The sequence below is a fragment of the Barbatula barbatula genome, assembly GCF_947034865.1.
Source record: "Barbatula barbatula genome assembly, chromosome: 8".
NCBI lineage: Eukaryota > Metazoa > Chordata > Actinopteri > Cypriniformes > Nemacheilidae > Barbatula > Barbatula barbatula.
The window spans coordinates 18,198,226-18,223,527 of NC_136771.1; the positions used below are offsets into that span (position 1 = coordinate 18,198,226).

The 25,302-nt window shown below is 37.7% G+C and overlaps 3 protein-coding genes across 5 annotated transcripts in view; 1 reads left to right on the forward strand and 2 right to left on the reverse strand.

Annotated features, from left to right (window-relative positions):
- The first annotated feature begins 21 nt into the window (after positions 1 to 21).
- primpol (primase and polymerase (DNA-directed)) lies at positions 22 to 5,805 on the forward strand. The gene is made up of 14 exons (XM_079461641.1): positions 22 to 138; positions 297 to 489; positions 574 to 668; positions 1,707 to 1,845; positions 2,070 to 2,217; positions 2,311 to 2,362; positions 2,472 to 2,680; positions 2,758 to 2,920; positions 3,053 to 3,147; positions 3,335 to 3,421; positions 3,609 to 3,717; positions 4,208 to 4,290; positions 4,607 to 4,653; positions 4,956 to 5,805. Exons 2-14 carry the CDS (start codon positions 307 to 309, stop codon positions 5,169 to 5,171), a joined length of 1,626 nt encoding a protein of 541 aa, XP_079317767.1. The 5' UTR covers positions 22 to 138; positions 297 to 306; the 3' UTR covers positions 5,172 to 5,805.
- An 818-nt stretch (positions 5,806 to 6,623) lies between these two features.
- adamtsl7 (ADAMTS-like 7) lies at positions 6,624 to 18,579 on the reverse strand. Its single transcript, XM_079462000.1, has 12 exons — positions 18,242 to 18,579; positions 15,460 to 15,643; positions 13,850 to 14,025; positions 13,583 to 13,688; positions 12,348 to 12,512; positions 11,773 to 11,902; positions 11,284 to 11,497; positions 9,773 to 9,946; positions 9,149 to 9,325; positions 8,423 to 8,602; positions 8,201 to 8,345; positions 6,624 to 7,753 (listed from the first exon to the last, which is right to left on the reverse strand). The coding sequence occupies exons 1-12, from the start codon at positions 18,371 to 18,373 to the stop codon at positions 7,614 to 7,616; spliced, it is 1,923 nt and encodes a 640-aa protein (XP_079318126.1). The 5' UTR covers positions 18,374 to 18,579; the 3' UTR covers positions 6,624 to 7,613.
- Positions 18,580 to 22,502: 3,923 nt separating this feature from the next.
- Positions 22,503 to 25,302, reverse strand: part of zcchc7 (zinc finger, CCHC domain containing 7) — a 55,626-nt gene continuing 52,826 nt past the window's right edge. For all 3 annotated transcript variants that reach the window (XM_079463006.1, XM_079463007.1, XM_079463008.1), the window contains exon 9: positions 22,503 to 23,807. In XM_079463006.1, the coding sequence (XP_079319132.1) occupies positions 23,245 to 23,807 (563 nt within the window). In that variant the 3' untranslated portion in view covers positions 22,503 to 23,244. The remainder of the gene's footprint in view (positions 23,808 to 25,302) is intronic.

Consider the following 25,302-nt stretch of genomic DNA (forward strand, 5'->3'; position numbering starts at 1 on the left):
CGCGGCTAAACTCGCGCATGCGCAACACCCATTCCCATGACGCGCGGATATTACGCGGGTTCCTCAAAAAGTGAGTAAAATAACAGCGACTAAAGAAAACAGCAGTTCGTGATTCAACTTTAAGGCGAATGTTTTAAGGTAATGTCATACCGTTGTTGTATTGTTTGCTTGGTACATTATCTGACAGTTCGCCGTTCTCATTAAATGTCATATAACTACTACAGTAAGCATAGTTTAACGCTATGATCGCTTTTGCACAAAGCATTTGATCAAATTGACGTTGAATGAAATTACAGTGTTAAGAGTATGGCCGGGGTAAAGTGGCAGGACAGACTGAAGTCTCTGGAGCAGAGAGCTTTATCCTTTCAGTCTGCCCCTCTGTGCTGTCCCTACAAGCCGCGTCTGTCCCGCCCGTGCCAGCAGTCCTCTGTGTGGAGACTCTTCCCCCGCCAGAGCGCAGCCATCGCCTTCATTCAGCACATCAAACAGGTACAGACTGCAGCAGCTGTTGATCTCTCTTTTATATTTATTTACAAAAGCATAACTGGAGTTGTTTGTTTGTTTGTTTGAAAGAATGTGCATATGTTTTCACTGGAGAAGGAAGGCAGTGACGCTGGTCAAAGAATTTTCCTAGTGACCAGCTACAGTGAACTCTGGCACTATTACAGGTACCTGTGCCTGAGGTTCTAATGCATTCAAACATCTGAAAGTCAAGTGAGCGTATAACGGTTGGAAAATATAGACATATACGTTTTGTTTGCTTTTACTGGCATGTATAGAATCATTACTCGTAGCTTGTGTATTGGCCTGAATGTTCTGAAAAGTCGACTTCTGGCTCTGCCCGTGACTACAAATTGAAACAAAAGTGACCACAACTTGCAAGTAATTTGACTAGAATAAAAAAACTAGAAAAATCACAGAGGGAAAGACAAATAATGTGTACCCGACTATTGCCATAAAATCTAATAAAATTGAATATATTTTGTACATTATGTGAGTATTTGGTGCAAGTCAAATCCATTGAAAAATATTTTCTTAAAGGGATAGAGTTTACTGTCATCGCTTACTCTCCCTTGGGTTGTTTCGAACCTATATATATAGTTCTTCTGTTAAACACAAAGAAAGATATTTGTAAGAATGTTAGCAATTTTCAGTTCTGTGACATCATCCACTACCATACTGGGAACTACATATTGTATATTTTGTTGTTCTGTTGAACACCAAGGGAGATATTTTGAGGAATTTAGGAAAACAAACTGTTCTGGGGCACCTGTGACTACCATTACATTTTTCATGCGGTAGTCAATGATGTCACAGATTTGAAAATTGCTAACATTCCTCCAAATATCTTTCTCTGTGTTATACAGGTATGGAATGATACGCGGATGAGTAAATGATGACAGAATTTTCATTTTTGGGTGAACTATCCCTTTAAAATAAAATGTGAGTTTTTTTTAATTGAAGACATGACATACACTTTTGACTGTATGTATATTTCCAAATGCATTTTTTTAAAGTTATGCAACCGAATACTGTTTGGAAGTTAAGGAAAGAAAAGCATACTAAAGTTTGTATAACCGCATGAATGGTAAACGAAAATGAATGGCATTTCCCAAAGGTGCATTGAATCCTTCTTAATATTGTCATTTTGATTCATGTGTGTTTAGAAGCATTGCCCTGGCTCAATGTGTAATGTGTCTCTTCAGGACTCACAGACAGTCTCTGATGCACTGCTATGAAGTCATTCTCGAAGGAGCTGTCTGCAAACTGTACTTTGACTTGGAGTTTGACAAACCATCGAACGGGCACCTGGATGGCAAAGTGATGGTGACAAAATTAATTCAGGTAAAATAGATACATTGTCTGATTAAATACTTTCAGTATTTCTGATTTATAACATATTTGTGTGTACTATTTAGGAACGCAAACTGACTGTTTGTGATTACATTGAATTATATAATATATTGTATCATAATATGGTCATCATGGTGGGAGTTGCTAGATTGTGGCCTGTTCAAAAATACAGGACTGATTTTTATAACTACACCTGTAATCTTTTCCAACAACAGTATGTGTGCGAGAAGCTCCAGGAGGCTTATGGTCTTCACTGCTCTCCAAAAGACATCCTTAATCTGGACTCCAGCACCTCTGAGAAGTTTAGTCGACATCTCATCTTCATGCTGCCCAACTCCGCATTTAAAGACAACTCACATGCAGGTGGAGGCATGGCGAGTGACTAGTTGGTGGTTGATGCATGTAGTTTGTAATGCTTGCTTTGAGACATAAATACATTTGTGTGCTTGCGTGCAGGGAAATTTATTCATGATATCCTACAACCTGCTCTGAACAGCATTCTGAAGAGGTGAGTTGACGCATATCAGGACTGCTGTCATCAAACAGAGTAAAAATGTATTCACCATGCAGTCATGTGCTTAAATATTATTTTACTATCTTGCATTGTTGGTTTAAAGCAACCCAGGTACAACCACAATACCAGTCTGTCCAGAAGATAGCAGTGGGGATCAGGAAAAATCTAAGAAAACAGAAGCAGTCAGTCCAGAAGAGAGCGGTGGAGATGTGAAAACATCGCAGGCCAAGAAAAGAAAGTGTGAGGAGAGGGATCTCAGCTTTTTAATTGTGAAGAACAGAAATGGACAGGAACAGCTCTTTGTTGACCTGGGTAAGATTTTATCATCTTTAGGCTTTAACTAAAAAAATCATCAACAGTCTCTGGTTTTATGAGCATGTTTTTTAAAGGTGTCTACACTAAGAACAGGAACTTCCGCCTCTACAAGTCTTCTAAACTGGGGAAGAATGCTGCCTTCACTGTTGCAGAGGACAATGAATACATCCCAAACTCCCCCAAGCACACCACAGAAGAAGAAAGCATATTTCTAGCCTCCTTGATCACCAACATCAGGTGATGACAGTGACAGTATTACATTTTATTTGCACCTAAAATAATTTTTTATTGAGTTATTTTGGTCACTTTTTTGAGTGGGGTGAGTATTTATACATTTCTTTCCGTGTGAAACTAACTGTTTTATGCCAGTTTTACAGGACAGAGGATATTGACGTATAATATGCCAGAGAGGGTTACAGGAGAATCTCCCGGTTTGACCATGCAGAGACAGTCACATAATTCTGGTAATAAGAATGACTAAAATACTTTGTAATACTACAAAGACCATTTAGCAGTGTTGCCAGATACCCGGTCCACCTAATGTTGGGTTAAATACATTTAACATTATGAATGAGTGATATCATTGTATCATTATGGTTAATTAGCAGTTCCCCTTATTTAAAGACTTCTCATTCTGCCCTCTCCATATAGAGGTGATGGGTGACCAGCAGCCATCTCCTTTTAAAGAAGTGGATGATTTTGTGTTGACGGTCGTGTGCAAAGACGGAATTCAAGGAAGTAAGCATTAGTAACAGAGAAGTTTGCTGCTGTTCTTTCACTGTTATTTGTCTAAATTCTGTTTTGGTAAACCGCACTTGAAAGAAACGACAGTCGAGTCCTTTATTTTGACAGTGGTGCATTGAACATAAAAAAACACCATATTAAGACATTTTTCATCAGCGCAATGTAACAAATTATTTAACAGACATACGGCGATGGAACTACTTCGCGTCTGAGCATCTGCTAGTTTATGATATTGGGAAATTTCGTTGGTGCCACAACGTGAAACGTTTCCACAAGAGCAACAACATCATGTGAGTGCGCATCACTTGTCTTCTGTCTTTGAAATATATGTTGGTACTGACTTAAGGAATTCAACATAATTTGTGTACCTTGCATTGCTTTAAAGGGATAGTTCACCCTAAAATGAAAATTCTGTCATGAACTGTTCCAAGTTATTTCAACCTGTATAATTTTATCAACACAAAGAAAGAAGAATGTAAGCAACTGAGATTATTGGGACACCATTGACTACTATAGTAGTTCTGTTGAACACAAAATTAGATATTTTGTAGAGGTTGGGAAAACAAACAGTTCTGGAGCACCCTTGACTACCATTTTAGTCGTCAATGATGTCCCAGCAATCTCAGTCACTAACTTTTTCCTAAATATCTTTCTTTGTGTTTAACAGAACGAAGAAAATTAAACAGGTTTGGAATAACTTGAGGTTACGTAATTCATGACCGAATTTACATTTTTAGGTAAACTATTCCTTTAAATGTGTCTCTGTACTGTTCTTGTTAGGATTGTGGTGGATCTCAAAGAGGAGGTGTGGTATCAGAGATGCCATGACCCAGAATGCAGGAGACAGAACTACAGATCCTCCAGTAAGTAGAGGAGAAAAATGTTGCCAAAGACTGTCTTATGCATCATTATTTAGCGACAATGAAGAATTGTTTTATTTAGTTATAGTTATCGTCTTTTTCGTTTTACATCATTACATTTGTTTTGTTTTCACTTTGTCTTTTCATTTTCATGTTTAAATAAAATTTTGAATCACAGATTGTAAATTCGGTTTTAGACTCTCGGACGCCCCTGTAGTTTTGTTTGGCATAGCTGATGATCTGTAAAGATATAAAAGGTTTGTCAGGAATATTACATTTCAAGGGGTTGAAAATATCGGACATTTCTCTGTATTTAAAGGTTACCCACTGCCGCAGGAGGTCTGCATGAGCCACATACTGATGGAGGTCAGTCACCCCTCACCTTACATGCCTAAAATATACATTTGCATAGCTGAAGACATTCATGATTTACATTAAAACATGAATATACATATATATTTGAACAATTCAGTTCCAAAATGAGATAACTCCGGGGGTTTTTCTTCAAAAATCATGTTTTTATGTTTAATTGTGTTAGTAAGCTGTATTTTTTCAGTTATTATGGTTTAACTCAAAACAAAACAAACCAACTGCTGTTATACACACACATATTAATATACATTAAGATGAATATGTTATTATTATTTGTAATTTTTCTATATCTTAAGGATGAAGAAGATCAGGCATATTTAACAGATGAACTGGGCAACATTGAGCTTGTCCAGAGCTCTGTACCCGTGTCTGCTCCAGCACCGCAGGAGGACTGGGGAGACTCGCCCGATGACCCCGCATACTTGGAGGCCCTGCAGGAGGTAGAACAGGCGACTGAACTGGAGGAAGTCTCAGATGAGCTTCTGCTCCAGGCAGTGACTGAGTGTGAATGATGGCAGTCTAAAGTCAACACTGGATGCACAGAGATATGATGATGAATATGCTAACCATATACGATGGTGAATATATGCTATGATGAACTGTTACTAGTGAAATTTGACTGTGTATACATTTTTCTAAGATATGTGCTTAAATGTTTAAAAGTAATTTATTTCAGTGATTTATTTTACTATATGCATTTTCAATCGTATATAATTAAACAATTGATTTTACTGTAATTCTTGTGAAATTAATTTAATAGTAGTTGTTGACTGCATTAATATTACAATGTTATTCATTATTCTTAAAATTTGATTTTATTTAAAACATCACATGCCATTCTTCCAGTGTTTTACACCAACTTTATTCTCGTAAAGTTCTAGTACTGTATAATTATAAAAAAGCCATACTGAAGACTCTCCCCTTACCTTAAACTAACTTCACTGGCATGAAATCATACTAAAACATCCCTTGGAATGAGATTGTACGAATTATTCTCTGCGTAAAATAGTTACAAATTGCTGGGAGATTGTGTTGGATCTAAGATTTCTACTTAAATGCTATACACTAAAATATAATTAATTAATGTGGCTTGGTAAATATCACAACAATAAACCGTTGCATTAACTTAATAAAATATTTTTAAATCATTTAACTGATTTTCTTTCAGTGTGACATATTACAAAAAATGTATTAAAAATCCAACAGTTAATTTCTCTCAAATGTACATAAACTATGTCAATTTATTTAATAATTAAAATAAGTATTTAATTAACAAATCTTTTGAATATATTTCTAATAGAAGTATTTGAGTTAATCACATTTACTATTTTTTAACTTACATTTACTCCATTTAAGAATATTTCATTAATTTCAAAGCTTTAAATTTAATTTGTAAATAATTTCAGGTAAAATCTTTGTAACATTTTTAGTGTAGTAATAAAGAATACGGCACAAAGTCAAAGTGCGTTTCCGCTGTTATTCCAGCAGAGGGCGGCAGCAGTCTATTCCTAAATGCAGCCCAGAGCTGAAGAGTTTTGTAGCTTTATTATCTCACACAATGTTTTGTGCCCTATTTGCTAAATGGAAATCAGCATAGTTGCTTGACAAATATAGTTGAAGTATGGTACTTCAGTCATGTGAACTATTTTATAGTGGTTCCTGGCCACCGTTACTCACCGGGAGAGCTGATTTGGCTTATTTTATTGCATAAAACCACCGTCACGTTATTTTGACAAGCAGTGCTTCCCGAGTGTCTCGTTTTCTTTCAGTGATGAAACAGTGATGAATATTATTTGCATACATTTAATTGTGACTGAAAGTCTGTTTCCTATACTGAAATACTACATATAGAAAGATGTTATGGAATGTGTATTTATATACCTCATTATTAAAGATTGTTCGACAGTTTCTTCATAAGTCCCAGTGTTAAGCACTACAAAATGTGCACATCAATAACTCACAGTGACTTAATGACTCTTTTATTTTTGTAGATTGATTAATGCTGTTGATCTTTTCAAGCTCCCTAAAGGAGATTTACTTCCATGAAAAGCTCATAGATCATAGTAACACAAGTAACACAATACTGACTGTATGCGGGGACTATAACAGTCAAATCCCTTGTGTTTTCTATCCTGCCATATACGAAATAATCATATCAACTTCCAGGCCTTTTGGATGTTTGAAATACATTGTGCAATGTTTTTTTAAAACATCGCTTTCCTACCTTTTTTAGAATATATCTGTGTTCAAGGGAACAAAAACATTTATATTTATTTTAGAACACAAAAAATATATTTTGACAAATGTCTCAGGGGTTTTATGACCATGTTAGTCAATAGTGGCCAAGAACTGTTGGGTTATAAGCATTCTTCCTTTACAAAGGTGCTCTTATTAGATGGAAAATGGTCATACATTATTTTATCAAGACTTTCTGACTAGCATTATAAGTGGCAATGCAAATTATTATATGATGTGACTCCTCTAAAATTCCAGAAAAGCAAAGTTTTATTTTGATAAACATAAAGGATTTATTATGTGAATAAAATTGCCAACTTGCTGCCAAAACACCAGTTAAACACAATAGACGTACAAATATCGTCTTCTACACCCATATAAATTACCGTTTAAATCTGAAAGTTAACAAATGTAATAGACGTTTTGTTCGTTTTTAGAGGTGAATAAACATGATTAAAAAAACAAAAGTGGCTCAGTTGCTTTTATTTGCAATAAATATTAAATTGCTCATGGAGCATTCTCACTTTGTGTCGTAGAAAAAGGAAGAGCGGTCATATTTGAAGTCTCTTTAAATGAAAGACAGAGTGGGTGAACAGGGATGTCATCAAGGTCAGATCCAGCTGAAAACAGATGGGGGATGATGTCATGACCTCATAAAGACAAGGACCTCATAGTTCAGAGAGAGGAGAGCAGTAATGTCATATCCCAAGGTGTCAGGATCACCTCATTCTATGCAGCGTGTCTCTTCGAGCGACCCGAGAACATGATGCGCAACATGTGGTGCGATAGTATGAGTACACACACAAATGAGCCTGGACCACCACCACACAGTTATAATACATATCCATGCAGGACTCATCTACAGAGATAGAGAGAGAGAGAGAAAAATACATATCTTAAAGGTACAGTTCACCTTAAAATTCTGTTTTTAAGTTTTCATCCTCATGATATTATAAATCTATGTGTTTATTGTTTTAGGAACACAAAATGAGTTATTTATCAGAAAGTACACGTCATTGACATGTGTAGAGCTTCACATTCCCAGTCCCTGTTGACTTTCAATGTAGAGAAAGGAGCAACTTCACCTTAAAATGTATCTATTCATTTTTGGTTTTCACCAACATGACATTGCAATGCTGTGTTTATTTCATGAAACACATAAGGATTTAATCATCAGTGAGCACACATCCTTGTCCAGTCCCAGTCCCTATTGACTTTCATTGTAAGGAAAGGAGAAAAGAGCAAGCTGATTGCAAAAAACCTGGATGCGAGGTTTAATAAGTTACAGAATTGTGCAAAATCATACCGATCTGTGGCGTGCAGATGTGCGTATTACACTCCTCTTGTTTTGCAGGTTCAAGAAGAGGGTCACAGTTATGGCTAAAGGTCAAGTCTTCTCTCAAACAACGCACCTCCCTCACTCGAAAGCCTCCTTCACATGACCGAGAACACTGAGACAGAAAGGACAAATAACATTTCAAACGAAATATCCGTGTGCCCCACTCCTTTTTTGTGAGTGCAAACTTACTGAGCTCCAATCTGTAATGTGCCATTGGGCACCGCAGCTTTTCAAATTGCAGATTTGTGCATTTGGGGGGCGGGGCAAATGAGAGCACCTGTCGTCTGAGGTGACTTCTAGTTGGTCATTGCTTTGGAGAACACAGACCACACTTCGACTCTGAGTCGCATTTCCACATTCAGATGAGCACTACGGGATATAAACACACATATATTTTATTAATGCATGAAAGGTTTTTATAAAGACACATTTATAAAAGATATTGTTATTTAAAACGTGTGCAGTATATGACTCTTTCTTCTGTACTGTAGAACACAAAATAAGATATTTTGAGAAATGTCTCTGTGGTTTTGTGTCCATACAATGGAAGTCAATGGAGTGCACTGCTGTTTGGTTACCACTGTTCTTTAACATACATTCTTTATTGTACTGCAAAAGATAGAAAGTCATACAAGTTACAGGGAATGACATAGGGATGAGCAAATCGGTTCTTTCCATTTTTGTTTTTGGCAGAACAATCCATTTGAAAACTCCAAGTGTAAAATGCGTGATTTCAATGTAATGTACAGAAACAATTACGTTGTAAGAGATTTGTTGGAACAGAAAAGACTTTCCTCAAATTCTGGCTAGACCAAATGTTCATCGCCTCTTATGTACTTATGTAGACAGAAAACAAGTATGCATTCCTAAGCATATGCGAAACAGCAGTAATGATAGTGACATGCATTCATGCACCTGTCCCCACGGTCCTGTGTACCATTCCAGCTGCTGTGTGCAGGGTCCCAGGTCACACGGCATGAGCTCGTCTGGTTTATCCTCTTCTTTGCAGTTGTCTAACGGCAGAGAGTTGGTGTGACTCATCATACACACTACTGACCGACTGCGACTACCTTCTGCACAGTCTGCAGAACACTGCAATGAGACACAAACAGCTGTCTTAAAACGCTGCCTGAGCTGGTTTGCTGGTTTAAAGGGATAGATCACCCAAATATGACAATTTCTTCATTCCTGTATGACTTTCTTTCTTCTGCAGGACACAAAAGAAGATATTTTGAAGAACATTGGTGACCAAACAACACCGGACCCCATTGACTTTCATCGTGTGGACACAAAACCATTGAAACATTTCTAAAAATGTTTGTGTTCCACAGAAGAAAGAGTCATATACAGGTTTTAATCAGCAAGAGGGTAAATACATGATGACAGAACAGTTTTTTTAAGATGTACTATAGTTTAAAGTTAGCTGTCCCCTCTACAACTTGAAAACCCGGTCAGAGTGAATAGGCCGAGAGACCAGACCATCCGGTTAAAGCTGCTTTTCAGCAGGGAAGTTCAACGGAAAATACTAAACTTTCTTACCCTGTCACTCCAGAGAGAGTAGAACCAGCTACTGGCACACACTCCCTTGTCACAGTTCTGCAGGTCCTGCGGGCGAAGGGCCATGTTGCATTCCTCATCTAAAACTACGTCGCCCAGGTTATCCACACACACAACTTCTCTGCTGCGCTGACCCACTCCACATGGCACCGAGCACTGAGAAAGACAGAGAAAGGGATTTAACTGGAAACAGAACTTCACAGACCACAATTCAGTTTTTTATATGGCTTAAAACACTTGGTATTCATGGCTGTTGACTCAAACATTAAATCTCCAAACAAAGCATTTTATGTGACCTACATGCAGTGAATCTGGATGAAATATACTTCACAAGTCTATCAGTAAACAAAATACATAGAACTTATAGAAACATTTCTCTTTTACGCCTCTTTCACATAATAAGGAAGACCTAAGTTGAGCCACCTAAACAAAATTGGTATTGTGACAATACTGTGGCCACAAAAGCGTATCGGGCCGGGGTTACCAAATCTGTGCAAAAACCAGTCCAATGACCAATGACCCAAAACTAGTCCAACCACACTTAAAATATGTCAGTCGTATACCTAATTTATATATTTTACAGGCGCTATTATGCAATTCACATAGTTTGTTTTTAAATGTTCTTCTCAAAGTGATAGTTCACCCAAATGAAAATTCAGCCATCAGTTACTCACCCTTGAAGTGATAGTTCACCCAAAAAAAATTATTTCTGTTATCATTACTCACCCTCTTGTCATTTCAAACTGGTATGACTTTCTTTTTTTTCGTTTCTGTTAAAACGTTCTTCAAAATATCTTCTTTTGTGTTCTTCAGAAAAAAGACATAAAGGTTTGAAATGACAAGAGGATGAGTAAGCGATGATAACATTTACATTTTTGGGTGAACTTTCACTTTAAAGTCCTTTTTACTTCTGTATTTTAACACATTTCTGAGTGAAATGAAATCTCTTATGAGTAAAATAGTGGACGAGGCTTTCATCTTTCTCTGCATCTTTCAGACTGACAGTTGTAGGGGAGAAGTTAATGGATGCTCCGCCCAAGCGGTCTTACATACACCATTTAGGATGGATAGTCATTACAGAATGGAAGGGCATTTTCAGATTTCAGAACAAGATTATCAGGGCACACAAATTTTTTAGCTTTAGAACAGCTGGAGGGTGAATAAATGGCAGAACTGGGTGAACAATTTCTTTCAAATCACTGTCATGAACATATTCGGTTCTAATAAAATACATAGTTTTACCTCAAAATGACAATTTAACAACAAAACCCTTCTAATCCTTTTAATTGGCGGTATAAACAACCCGTTGAAACAGGTTAAAAGAAACCCATTTCCAGGGTAAAACTGCAAACTTGGCGACCCTGATCAGGACAATTCCTTTTCTCATTCCAGGATAGGCCCATATCCCAATTCAGAAGAAAACACCATCGCAACTTGAGTTTCATGCCAACTTTAATATATTAGCCCACTATCCTCTGCCCCCATTAACAAACCTCTGTCCACTCCGAGCGAATCTGCCACTCGCTGCAGATCTTCAGCTGGCACACTGTGGTCGTCTCAGGCATTTCCGTGACTTCACAGAGGCTGGATGCCACAACAACTGTGCTATTCCCACGGTGTCCACGCGTCTGCCGGCAAATGATCTGACGATGCTGATAACCTGGACCACAAGTCTTACTGCACTCTGACCACTCCCCAACATCCCAGCTGACACACACACACACATAAAAAAACACGTATTGAAGGAATGGAGAGACAAATGCTTGCTATCAATCACATGTGCTCCTCATCTGCACCATTTGGGATCAACTACTCCAGAAGTCTTCGAATTTCTCCTCGGCCCATGGGGAGAATTGTTTAGATGTAAAAAAAATGCACAGCTCATCCTTTGTTGTACCCCATACTGCTCTTAAACTAAATTTTTTCTATTTTTCTAGATGCTTTTACATTAGAAATATAAATAGTTATGTATGTTCACTCACAAGGCCGGGCACGGCTGTGATTGACAGTCTTCTACCTGAGGTCCGGGATGATGGACGTGTCTGCAGAGATCATCCGGTACAGTAGTTTGAGTGGCCCTATCAACACAGCTTAACAAAACCTGACGACTGCCTGATATACACATGAGACAAACAAATAAACAGAGACAGACACCAAAAGACAACATTGTCATTGTGATGTCTAAAGAATAGAGAGCTGCTGGGAAAATAAGCTGTTTCAGTTTTATTTGTAGGCACAAACGTCTGCGTACAGTAAAGTTGATCTGGTTTTGATTTAGAAGTTAAACAGAGAGGACCCTATAAAAACTCTTGCAATGATCTGGAATGCATGAACGTGTGTGCGTGTCACTATCCAGTAATACGGAACATCATTTATCAGACACGACAATGTGTTTATGGGTGTCTCAGACCCAAAGTCATTGAGAATCTAATAATTATTTTCTGTCTGTCTTCGACTGCACTGCTTCATTAAAGCAATTGTAAATAAGGATCTTTTAGGAAACCACTTAGTGGACAAAAATAAACAAGCACACACATTAATTTAAGAGCTAAACTACCTGTTCCACATGTGGCGCTGCAGGATGTTGTTGCCATGGCAACCCAGCTGTGCAAGGGAAGTGGTTCAGAGGTCAGCGGGTCTGATGGAACCTGGTTTGGGTGAGAGCTGCTCATCGAGTTTTCATCGTTGCTAATCTCAGGTCCAGGAAATAACTCATGGCTTTCTATTGGAGGACGAGAGAGAGGAAGAAAGAGAGCGTAAAAAGAATATAACTGAGGAAATATTCACTTAAAGGGGTCATGATGTGAGAAATCAGGTTTTTCTTGATCTTTTAACATATTGGTCGCTGAATATGATACGCACATCACAACAACATCTTTCAAAGAGAGGGTCAACACGACAATGTAATTTCTTTAAATCTTGCTAGCCTTTCAAGTGGACGCAAGAGAACATTATAAATTCAAAAAAAATGCAGTCCATGACACATTTAAATAAAGAGGAGATCAAAAACAAGCAAAGAAAATCTGTTTCCATTTAATCCTAAAGTCCTAAAAACATGTGTGGGAGGAGCCTAAACATTCACTTCCGTCAGACGCTTCTCAGTAACTTCGCGGCAACAATTCTGGCATCCCTCCTCCTCCCCATCTCCTCCTTCACTGCTCCTATTCTTTCTCCAATAAGGGGGGAACCAGAGCTTGAGCCGAACCCCCTTGGAGGATAACTACCCACGTTTGTTACCTATTTGTTACGTATTAACTATTAACATGAAATGGCTGAATTTGTGAAATTAGCCTAAAGTTGTTTCAAACCCTTGTGACATAAGAACTTGTTTTCTACACTGCCTGACCACCTTGAAAGACCTTTTCCGTGGTTGTTTTTCAATAGAGACAAATTATTGGCCTGCATCAGGCAAAGAAAACAACTAGGAGATTTTCACACTTGAATTGGCCACCACATAGGCCTGACCTTAAAGGAAAAGTTCACCCAGAAATAAAAATTCTGTCATCACATATTTACCCCCATGCTGTTTAAACCTCAATTTGACTCTTTCTTGTGTGGAACACAAAAGATGGTGTTTTGAGAAATGTCTCTGTGATTTTGTATCCATCCAATGGAAGTCAAGGGGGACAAATGTTGTTTGATCACCAACGTTCTTCATTGAGTCAAATAAAGAAATTTCACTTTTAGGTGAACTATCCTTTTAACCTATTTACAGTTTTTGGGATGTTCTAAAAATGTGGTATTTGTAATAAATAAAACATTGCTTCATTACACTACACAAACATTGCTTACCTAGAGGAATAACACTGGAAAAAGAATCTGAATCAACATTGATGATGGGCTCTTTGGGAAGAATGTATTCAAAATATATCACTGGATTGGGCTGTTGATATATCACCTAAAAAACAGAGTTAGAAATGTTTAGATGCACTTAGTCAGAAGACCATGATATCGTCAAATACTATTTTTGAACTCAAATATGAATCTAACTGCTGCCGCGCTGCATGTTTTGTCAAGGAAGGCAATATGTGATGTCATACAGTAGGAGTGGTCTCTCACAAAGAGATGCAGATCTTGATTGGTCGGTCCAGGAGCAGAGATGGATTCACCCGCTCTGCTGCTGATCTCATTGGGTCGTTTATATGTAAGTTCAGTACCCGCGGCATAGACCAGCCCTGGTCTGTCAATCACCCAGTCACCATTTATTACTGATTCACCAGTCGCTGTCCTGATAGCTTAAAAAACAAGAGCAAGAGCAGCACAAAGAGGAGAGAGAAAGAGAGAGATGGAGAAAAACTGAAGAATGTTGAATGCAAGGCGGTAAAACCTTGTGGGTTTAATGTATTAAAGGATCAAGGTTTGGCTGGTTATCATGACCCACAAGCACAGTTTTCTCCTTTCACACCCATCATTATTATTCAAGTGATATTTCAGTTCTTCATGAGCTCAGCAGCTGTCAGGTCATACTGTAAATGTCATATGACCTCAGAGCGTTTAAAGTAGTCACATGCCACTTGTGGTTCAGGCGATATGCCCAAATATGTTTGTTGTTTCAAAAGGTGAAGATTTCAAATTACATATTTCTGAATAAGTCAATCATCAGCTATTAAGATGAATAAGAACGAAGGTATCTTCGTCTAGGCATTATTTGAACCAAGTCACCTGTTATGTGGTTGGCTGATGGTGGTTTACAACTTTAACCAGCTTGACCAAGATGGTCTGGTTACAACTATGTAAAAACACATAAAATGTAAAAAACAGAACTTTGACATAATTTTACTGTTGCTTTTTTACAGATACAATACGAAAACAATTTACATTTTCAAGAAAAACATGATTTGTTTTTACAGATTTTCCAGGTAAAATGTAAATAAAAATATTTGACTGTTTTTTGGTTAATTTTTTCAATGTATCCTTGAAATATGGCCGAAACTTAAAAATTTTAGAAATGTACAAGAAAATGATGAAAACATGTAATTTTACAGGGAATACTGTTATTCTACAGTTTATTTCTGGCAATTTATTATATGTTCTTATAACCTGTCATCTTACAGCGGAAAGAAATATTTGAAGGTATATTTCTGTTGCTCCAGCTGGATTTGTTTCTACATTGCAGCTGCCAGAAAATTTCTTTTTCTTTCAATCATGACGAAAAAATACATATGACTTCCTGTCTTCAGCTAAATACAAGCAAATACTGTAATATACAAATGCTGTAGTTTTAAATTTGAAATACTGAAGCTTCAGCACATGATGCAACAAGTACCAGATTCTTTTTTATTATGTCCTGATATCTAAAACCAGATACAGGTACATCAAAGAGAGTGTGCTTTTTCACACGAATGTACTGTGCAAACATCTAGTAGGTTAATAAATGTCTTCTGAAGCCAAATGAAACATTGTGTGTGAAAAAAGGAAGTAATATACTTTACATCTGGGATAGCATGGAAGTAAGTCAATTATAAGATCATTTTCATTTTGGGGTGAACTATGTCTTTAAAGAACCTCACGAAGAAGCTAAAACCACCACCTTTGTTGTAGTTGGATTTTCCAGCAGGATTTTTGTTACACATTCAGCTTGAACAGTAGAACACATTATACACAATATATGATCCATGAGCCAGCAGTGAATTAAAAAGAAGTGCTAGAGGGAATTAAGTTTCCATTACCTAAGTAGTTCCTGGTCTTCTGTGTTTCCTGTATTTTGATTCGTTGAGCTCCAGAGGGGATGTCCAGGATCTTGTGGTAGCCGACGGTAAGCACTGACAGAAAGCGTGTTCCGCTGAACAGTTCACACGAGCTCCCGTCGCCTGCACACACACCGCACACATCTACCTGCAAACCCCCACAACCCTGCCCGAATACACACATTAAGAATGATATGTTACGTTTAATATAAGCTTGTGCACTGCAGTTTCATACTTCTGATTTTTATTGGCTGTTTGTTTAATCGTTCGATTGCTGTAAAAGTGATCCTATCTATTGAGTTGTTACGGTTGTGGTGTGGTACAATACACAGCATAGAAACATGAACCTTTTATTCATGTTGTCACAACGTTGTTAAAAGGTTGGTGAGACACCATTATGTATTTGCTGGTACTGGGTACTGTGCACATGTAGCTGCTCGCTTGACACTGATCCCAAAAAATGTTTTCGCCTCAATAGAAAGCATATTCACACAGTCTGAATCGTTCCCTTTCCCCATCTAGCGTGTCATCTACCTTACTTAAAAAAGAATTCTAGGTCATTGTTAATCCAGCATTGGGTCAAAAAGGACAACTCAGTTGCTGGGTTAAACCAAAAATGGGTTAAAACAACCCAGCATAGATTAATTTTTGTCTTGGCCAGGTCGCAGTTGCAAATGAGAACTTGTTCTCAACTGACCTACCTGGTTAAATAAAGGTAAAATAAATAAAAATAAATATATTAGAATTTACAAACCAAGGGTTGGGTTCATCCCTTTTTGACCCAATGCAGGGTTGAAAATAAGCAAGCATTTTTTAAGGGTGTGTAGGAACTGGTAAATATATAAACAAATGGCTGTTTTCAGGAGTAGCTTCGGTGTCTTTTATAGGAGGTTGGACTTTGATTGGACAGTTTGACAATAAACTGAAGTGCAGGATGATGTCATCAAAATTCTAGATTTATTTATTGAAGGACGAACGTGACTGTAGGTTTTGAATGCTTGTATATTGTAAATGTAAAGTTTTCATTGTTCTGAAGTATACTAGGTCATAGAAAGCCATAAAGATTAAACACTCGTCCTAAAAGCCACAAAACTTCAATTTTGATTTCAAGAAGAAATGTTAAATGGGAGTCAGTGTGCCAGCAAACACAGTGTGGACGCTATAGTGTCTTTGGTGTAAAGGGCCTTAAAGTGATACCTTAACGTTAAAACCTGAATGACTTTCAATCTCCTGTAGAACACCAAAGATGATACTTTGGAGAACGATGAGAACTGAACGACGGCAGTGGCCATTCACTTCTATTGTATGGACACAAAACCAATACTAGTGAATGGGTACCGGCGATGTTGCTTTAACATCATTCAAAATATCAATGAACAATCATTCAAATAAGCGGGTGAGAAAATAATGACAGAATCTGTTTAAATGTACAGTTTACACAGAGCAGACCTTGAGGGTTATGTCTTTCAGAAAAAAACTCACATTCATCTGCCGCATTTTCCTTACATGGAGATTTGTTTTTTGGACATTTTATTGATAAAAAATCTAAATTTAATGGCTAAAATAAATATATTTCAGAAGGTTCATAAAAATGGTCAATTAAATCAATTAATCTGGCAGGAGCTACAGCGATGAAAAGGCAAACAGCGGCAATGGTACACATGGGACAAGGGACACAAACGTTGATCAAGTCATTCAGTTCATCGACTTTATTCTTGTACGTTTTAAAATATTAAACAGTACAGACATGTAAAAAAAACATTAGCAGAGGAGACCGTGTTTGTGTTTATGGTTTAGAGATTTGCCAACACTGCTACCGGCAATGGCCATGTTCCATACTAAAGCACACGCTGACAGATCACGTATGACTAAGTCATCAAATGTAATACAGTATGCAGTAATTATATTACAACTGTAATGATGAGGACTATAAACGCTGCATATGCTGTGGTCACGTTTTTTTCTGTCATGGTGGGGACTTTCCATCCCTTCCCACTAAACCGAACCCTCACATAAAACTTGATGATTTCCATTGAGACATTTATATGTTTGTAAAGCCATTTTCCTTACGAGGACCGCCGATAATGCATTTATTGTTTATACAGGGACATTTGATCCCCATAATGTTATTGGCAAAAGTGTGCCCACACCCAAACGCACGTCGTCGCTGTCCTTCCAAAACCTCGGATGTCTAAATCGCACCGCTCTGCACTTTTTTAATTATTCAACATTGCGGTTTCAAAGTTGACAAGCACTTTTTAATACTTTTTATCGGTTAGATATGTGCAAAACCCAGTGACAAACACAAAAGGTGACTAACAGTAATGTTTTACGGCAAAAAATTTGAAATCGAAAAATTTGGAGATAATCTGCAAGGATTTAAAAGGAGGGCAGTGATATATTCCCTAAGGAGAGATATTCAACACTTCCCCTCCAGTTCATTTTTACAGTAGTCATCTGTCTTCCTGCGACTGAATCAACACTAATACAGCACTCCAATAAAGGTTTAGATCATAATTTTTTTGTTTTTTAATTGTTCAAATATGTAATAAAAACTGTGATATAATTAAAATGTGGATAAAAGGAATTTAAATATGGATTTCTTGCCTGTTCGTTGTTACCTATAATACAAAATCTAAAACTTGAAGACTATTGCATGCATTCTAGTTGTGAAGATGTGTCTGTTTCTCATCTTTACAACTAGATGTGGCTCCACTTTACTGTACCAGATTGGCATCATCTGCGAATTCTCAGAAATTCTTACCTCCCCGGGGCTCCCGTTTGAGTCATTGTCCCAGGAAACAGGCTCTGTGGGTGGGCACAGGAAGGTGAGCAGCAGGGTCATCTGGATGAAAAGCCGGATGAATCTCCAGTCAAGGCCCCTTAGCGGTTGCATCCCACAAGCCACGAGGAGAACAAAACTAGATTTCTGTGTCTATATATGTAGAAGTAAGAGAGTATGTCCTACTCCGAATGAGAAGTAATGAAGAACTAATGCGGTGTTGCTGTTGAATGTTGATGAATGTTTTAGTGAAAAGGGATTCTCTCTCTCTCTCACTCTCTTTGGCATTAAAGTGAGTTGTTCAGCAACAATTCTCTCTCTCTTTCTCACTCTCAGACAGAGTCATATACGCATTGGCAGAGATCTCTCCTCCCATTTTTACTTTCTCTCTTCTCTTTCCACTCACCCCATTTTTTCATAAGCAGTAAGAATTCCTTTCTGAGGAAGAAGCTGTAAAATGCTTTGAATTACAATCACTTTCTGATGGACAGACACAGTCTGTGTCTTTGTAACATTCAGAGAGGCTTATTTTGACCCAACCACAGCAAAATCCGGTATTAGAGTCAAGTCTTTATCAAAATCTAGTAGACCAGACAAGCAAATGTGAAACTAATCTGTAGTCAGCTTTCGCATACTTCAGTGTGTTGTGGTGTGTAATTTTGAAGTAATGATGGTGTACGTTACGTGTGTCCAGGTGGCGTATGTAGTTTTCTGTGACCTGCAGGTCACATTTGCAGGGTGTGATAAAGAGAATGAGGGAGATGGAGACAGAGTACAATGACATATCAGACCTGAGGCGGAATTTAGAACATTTGGTCACAAAAAATATTTTCACGGACATAAAGTTTTGGAACTCAGACGGACGTGGTGGGGGAAAGTTTCTTGTGGTTTGGTGTTTTTCTTTCTTGTTCATGCTCAGTCAATAATGTAATGTTTCTTAACACAAGCGTTTTTTTTGGAAAGTACAAAAAGAAGAGCAATAGAAAATGGATTTAATTTCAGATGAAACAGCACTGAGACAAATGCAACACATGGATTATCAAGAAGCAAGTTCGATTTCCTACCCAAATGTCCAAATGCATATGCATGTAAACTTCAGAAGAAAACTTCAAAACCAACAAGTTAGAAATCCTGCTTCCTGTCAGAGAAAGTGACTCAGCCTCTCTAGTTTAGATCTGTTTAGACTGAATGACCACCACTGATGTTTGTTGTGTTCTAAAATAAGAACCCCAGATGAGGTTTGTGTCAAGAAACTCTTTTAGAGCTACAAAATGAACTTTTGAAGAGAAAAGAGGAGGAGCGCACGATGATTTATCACCATGAAATAGACACATTCCCAGTCCACGCACAGTCGAATACACACCTGTTGCAAAGCGGTGATTTAGATGACAACCAAACACGCACACACATGCACAAATGTGTCAATTGTTGGATTTGCTCATTCTGATGAATTCTAACAGAACGCCATTCAAAGAAATAATGGCACTTTGTAACCCTAAATATTCGAGCGATCTCAATTAATGCATTTTAGCCTATCACATATTTTGTATGTTTTCTTAGAAAGCCACAGATTGCTGGAAACTTGACAAAGTCTCATCCGAAAATACAGGGATTTGTGGAGGAATGTCAAAACTAAGTATACTTAATAACCGCTCTAAGCCTTTGCATTCTACATGCCCCCTGTGGATCAGTATGGACAGTAAATAACATAATAACAGTGGATCTCTTCCAAGTGTGCTAAATCAAACAGGACTAAATATTTTCGCTAGAGGTTATATATTGAGTGCCAACTACAATGCCAACTACAAATGTTGACTTGTCAATAGAGCTCAGAGACAGCAATAAGGGGAATTTTAAAAAGCACGTTTTGATTGACCAATGAATTTTATGACCATTCTAGTTATTATTGCTGGGTAGACTGTAAATACATGATTAATATCATGGATTTGTATGTCAGGTAGAAATACTAATCTTTGGAACAGATTTGAATGTGTTAATATGTAAGTGTAGAAATGAATAGGTGATTGAATATTTTTTCTAGAACATTTCTAAAATGTCATTTTGGTGAAATTCGGCTCATTTCCTGTCCTGAATATAACAATTTTTATATTTCCTATGAACCGTTTCATCGGACACACACGCACCTGACCCCCAGTTTACTTCTAGCTAGTGTCTAATAATAACTATTTATATTTCAATTGATTTATGTAAATATTAATTTCTATTATTATTTTACTGTATAAATAAACGATTTGTTGAATTTTGTTGTATGCTCATTTTATTAAAAAAAACAATATGTTGAATGTGTCCTGTAGTTCGGTTCATTTTAACAAACCGTAAGGTATACTGATATCTAGTGGTTTAGCTTGGTATCGGAGTCTAAATTCAAATTATTGGAGAGACAAGTTTAGCCAAGCAACAGTTCTTCTCGGTTTCTTTTGATTGTTATCGGAAATAGTCTAGAGGCACTCTATTGTTTGTGAATGTGTACCGGAAGTTCAGTTGAGGGGGTCACAAAAGTGTGCATGCGCAGTAGCGTTTGTTTATGTTGTTAAAAGTAGCAGTGAACCGGAAGTTGTGATCGTTTTTACTTCCGTATTCTGACACATTTCCGAGTGAAAAGGAATTTCAAAGGGGAAAAGTAGTGGGCGTGGCTTGCGTTTTCACTGCGAATTGATTGGACGTGTAAAGACAGCGTTTGCATTGATTTTGAAATGAAGGTGGCAGCAGGCTGACAGTTGAAGGGGAGGAGTTAAACGGATGCTCCGGCCAAGCAGTCTAATTTACGTCATTTCAGGGCGGAAGTGCATTTTCAGATTTTAATTGAAGACTATGACGGTACATGAATTTAAAAAGGAAATGACTCACATCGATAAGCTATGTACTATAAATGCTGGAATATTTCATTGAAAAATAAGAATGGTCATTTTTTATTTCACTGTGACTTTAAGATGAAACCGTCTATACTAATATTCCAGCTGTTGGGGTGCAGAAAAATTCAGTAAAATAACATGTTTTCATTGTTTACATGCATACGCTTTTATCCAGAGACCTACAAATGTTGTCAGCGAGCCAACAAAAAGTGTCTAAAGCCATATTCACAAGTAGGATCAGCAACAAGTCTAGAGAAAGATGGACATCATCTTTAGTACCTACTGCATTTGTGTTATGATTAAATATACCAGAATCATAGACATTCCTATATGCGCACCAGACAGACCAAATGCATTTCTCAAAGGACCCCTGAGGGAACAAAAGGACAAAAAGGTCATTTCTTGATCATTTAAATAATAATCACAGTTGTGAGAGAAAACTGCAGACACGCTCCATTCAAAGCCAACACAAATATGCCTACACTTGTTCATCTGAACATTCTTTATAGAAGAATTTCTTCCTCAAAGGGAAAATGTCGGTGAAACGGTCAACAGACAGACAGCAACACTTAGTTCATTACTTACAAATAAGTGGATGTAGATCTATTGTGAAAGCTCCATGTTGAGTCGAGTCTTATGACACATTGCTAGGAATGTGTTGTGGCAGCTATGCCAGTTAAATTCACCATTAATCATTTCTAAGGAGTTGGTCAGAGAAAATCAGTGTGAAGCACGGCAAGCAAGCATCTCGCCTGACTCACAACAGAGCTCAGTGTCAATCGTGGCAGGACGCTCTTTCATCTCTGCCAAGCTCTGGGAGACCCTCAAGTTGACACTGTCTACAAATCTTTTTTCTTTCTCTATTTAAGCTCGACTGCAATGTTTGGCATTTGGGGATTTAGATTTGGCCTACAAAATCATTTCCCCACGATTTACTGTTGAAAAATGTTGTCGGACAGTAAAAGCCTGATGGCAGACGCTTCCACATTAATGTCTGTGAAGAGACGGTCCTGTGGAGCAGAACATTACACACAGACCACTTGAAATAATCTAACAGACGCAATACGATGTCACATATTGAGTCTTCAACAACATCAGTGAAAACCAAAAAGAGGAATTTTATAGGATAAAAAAAAGATTTGAGTTCCTATAACGTGAAAAAATTGGTAAAGGAAGGAAATGACAAAGATTTAACCACTTAACCAGCTGTTTGCCACTTTGTGTCTTTACAGACGAACAGCCTTAAACAGAACACCTGGTACTCAAGAAGATAATCATGGGAAAGAGAAAGTAAGAGGGAAGGTGGGGGCTTAGAGCACATTTTTGTCTGAAAGCGAGACACAATTTGCTCCGGTACTTAGTTTAACAGATTTTTATTTTATTTTTATTTACATCTGCACAATGCATTCGCCAGGACACCAGACATCCATGGAGCAGAAAAGTCATTAATTGCTTCATCAAAATAATTCTTAATAAATACAAACAATGGGGAATACAAGACATTTTATGTAAAGGAGAAGCACAAACAGGATCTCAAAACAAATCAGCTTTAATCGGGAAATGACAGAAATCAGCATGTACACAAGATAATAGAAAACTCGACAAACTCCTCATGTACAAGCAAAACTTTCTCTGCTACTAAAATCCCAGATGTGTTTTAAACATTCAATTAAACAGTTTCAAAATCAACCACTGTTTTGTAAGCTTGGCATCTGCACACCACCAAACAATTCCGTTCCAGCCGACCTTTACATTACTAAACATTAATGATACTTTCTCAGCAACAAACTCTTCAGAGGGAATTTAGAATATAAACATGCACTGATTTGCTTCATTTGTTAACTGTGTGTTATTAAAAAAGGTGGTCTATTCTGGAATATCAAAGCACAATTTGACATCTGGGAAAAGGTCTGATGTGCTTCAGTATGTTTCTAAATTCTTGAAGCGACTAAAAATAAACGGGCCCTAAAACATGTGCATGGAGGAAGGCGGTTCAAAACAGACCTAAAATAGCCAGTAGGGGGTGACACAAATCTGAAGTATTTCACTTCTCACTGACTCACGACCACACGTGCATGTGACATGCACACGGCTCCCACATGCAACACAACTCTATCTGCTTCGCCTTTGTTTGATCGTAAAAAGATTGTCGGGAGCATACGTGGCATCGTCTCTCGCTGCATTCTTTTGCCTCTTCCTCCATATCCTTTCCTTCTTTTTCGTCTGGCTCTCGGTTTTCTTGTTATTTTTCTTTCCGAAGAGCACACCTGGCTTATTGGCTGTCCAGGGTGATATGACATTCATATTAGCGTGAGCGCACCCTCTAGGAAAGGCGGCATCTTCCTCTATAACAGCTGCTTTTTTTTTCTTTTTCTTTCTCTTGGCTTTCTTCTGGCTGTGTTCTTGGGGTGTGAATGCGCTGTGAGGGGTGTTTTTGCCCCATGTCCTTGGTGTTTGTGGGGCCTGTTTCATATTCGAAGGTGTGCTTTGGAGTTGGGGATGGTGTTTGGGTGTGTGCGCGATGCGTCTCTTCTGTGAATTTGGGTTGTTTGTTTGACTGGGGGTACGGAACAGTGACTGTTGGTAGTTGGTTTTCTGTTTCTTTGTGGGTGGCTGAGGAGTGGAGGACCCAGCACCCTCATCTGGCAAATCAATCAATCCAGCATCCTGCAGTTCTGTAAGAGAGACACATCACCAAAGCCATGAATTATTTTGCTGGCAATTCAACTGTTTTCTATATGAAAGTAATAATGATGCTTTACGTATTATTTTACTAATAATATTTTTTACAAAAATCCATCAGTTCCAAGGACAGTTATCAATTTACTGGAGTATCATGGATTACATATATCATGTATGCATGTGCAGTTTTAAAGCATTAAAAACATGGACTCCGTGAAATGGCATCACAAAGCTATTAAAGGCCAGGATATTTTTTAATGAAGAAAGCAAGTCATACATCTGGCATGACATTTACGCATTTATGACTGTAAGGCATGCTTTTCTGTGAAGCTGCTTTAAAACATGACTTTGCTAAATTCTGACTGGATGATACACTTTAACAAAATAGTCTGTATACGCTGCTCTCTGACTTCTCATCATCTAAACTCTGTAATGCAATGTGTGCTTTTTGTTTGCCGACTGTTAACAACTAAACTTATTAAATATTTGGGACATTGCTCCACATTTTCACACTGCATCTGGCCGTGTTACACAAAATATTATGTAAGAATAGTTAGCTACATTGTAGTTTAGTCTACAGCAGTCCAGTATAAAGTACTGTACTTAAGCTGTTATAAGTCTTATCCCTATTTAGCCTTTAACCCTCTTCAGGGTTTTTTGACTCGCATATGTCGTTTGCTTAAATAAAATAGAAAAAGTGATCTTTGTCCAAATGGCATGATACTTTGTACAGTGGTCAAGACTTTCCATGGCTACAAATAATACAAAATTAAATTATATCTTGAATTTATGTAACTGTTAAAAACGTCACACTCATGGTGCTTAGAAAATGGACAAAATACATCCTCAAAATCAGACACACAGACAGAAATGAAGTGGTACACTTCCAACAACGCTAAAATGCAAAATCATCATGCTCAAACACACAGACAGACAGACAGACAGACAGAGAGAGAGAGAGAGAGAGAGAGAGAGAGAGAGAGAGAGGAGAGAGAGAGAGAGAGAGAGAGAGAGAGAGAGAGAGAGAGAGGAGAGAGAGAGAGAGAGAGAGAGAGAGAGAGAGAGAGAGAGAGAGAGAGAGAGAGAGAGAGATGAAAGGATGTGACGACAAATTTGGAAAATTAAGCTTCCACATCACAAACAGAAGCAACTCCCAGGAATAGACGCTACCTCTGTTCACGCGAACAGGTTTGGAAAACCAAAGTGATGTGCAAAACCTGCAAAAACCCGTTCTGTAGAAGGTATGCTGTTTGAACTTGACTACTGCCTGCATAGATGCATACACAAGACTGTATGAGATCACCATTTACTGTTTTTTTATACAGATTTCTAATTTGTTACTGTTTTATTTGCTCATTTGTTGTTGCATTGTGATGCATTTGACGTTGCTGTTGAATTCTGATGTTCGTGTGTCGCGTATTGGTACTCAATATGTAATATACTTGACTCAACTTTTTTCTTTGTAACATCTTGTTCAGGTTTGACAAA

Coding starts and splice junctions, on each gene's coding strand:
- primpol (XM_079461641.1), top strand. CDS start 307: ATGGCCGGGGTAAAGTGGCAGGACAGACTGAAGTCTCTGGAGCAGAGA. Junction 2,921..3,052: donor TCCTTGATCACCAACATCAG/GTGATGACAGTG, acceptor GTTTTATGCCAG/TTTTACAGGACAGAGGATAT. Junction 3,718..4,207: donor CACAAGAGCAACAACATCAT/GTGAGTGCGCAT, acceptor TGTTCTTGTTAG/GATTGTGGTGGATCTCAAAG.
- adamtsl7 (XM_079462000.1), bottom strand. CDS start 18,373: ATGCAACCGCTAAGGGGCCTTGACTGGAGATTCATCCGGCTTTTCATC. Junction 15,644..18,241: donor CAAACGGGAGCCCCGGGGAG/GTAAGAATTTCT, acceptor GTATTCGGGCAG/GGTTGTGGGGGTTTGCAGGT. Junction 11,903..12,347: donor CAGCGCCACATGTGGAACAG/GTAGTTTAGCTC, acceptor TGTGTATATCAG/GCAGTCGTCAGGTTTTGTTA.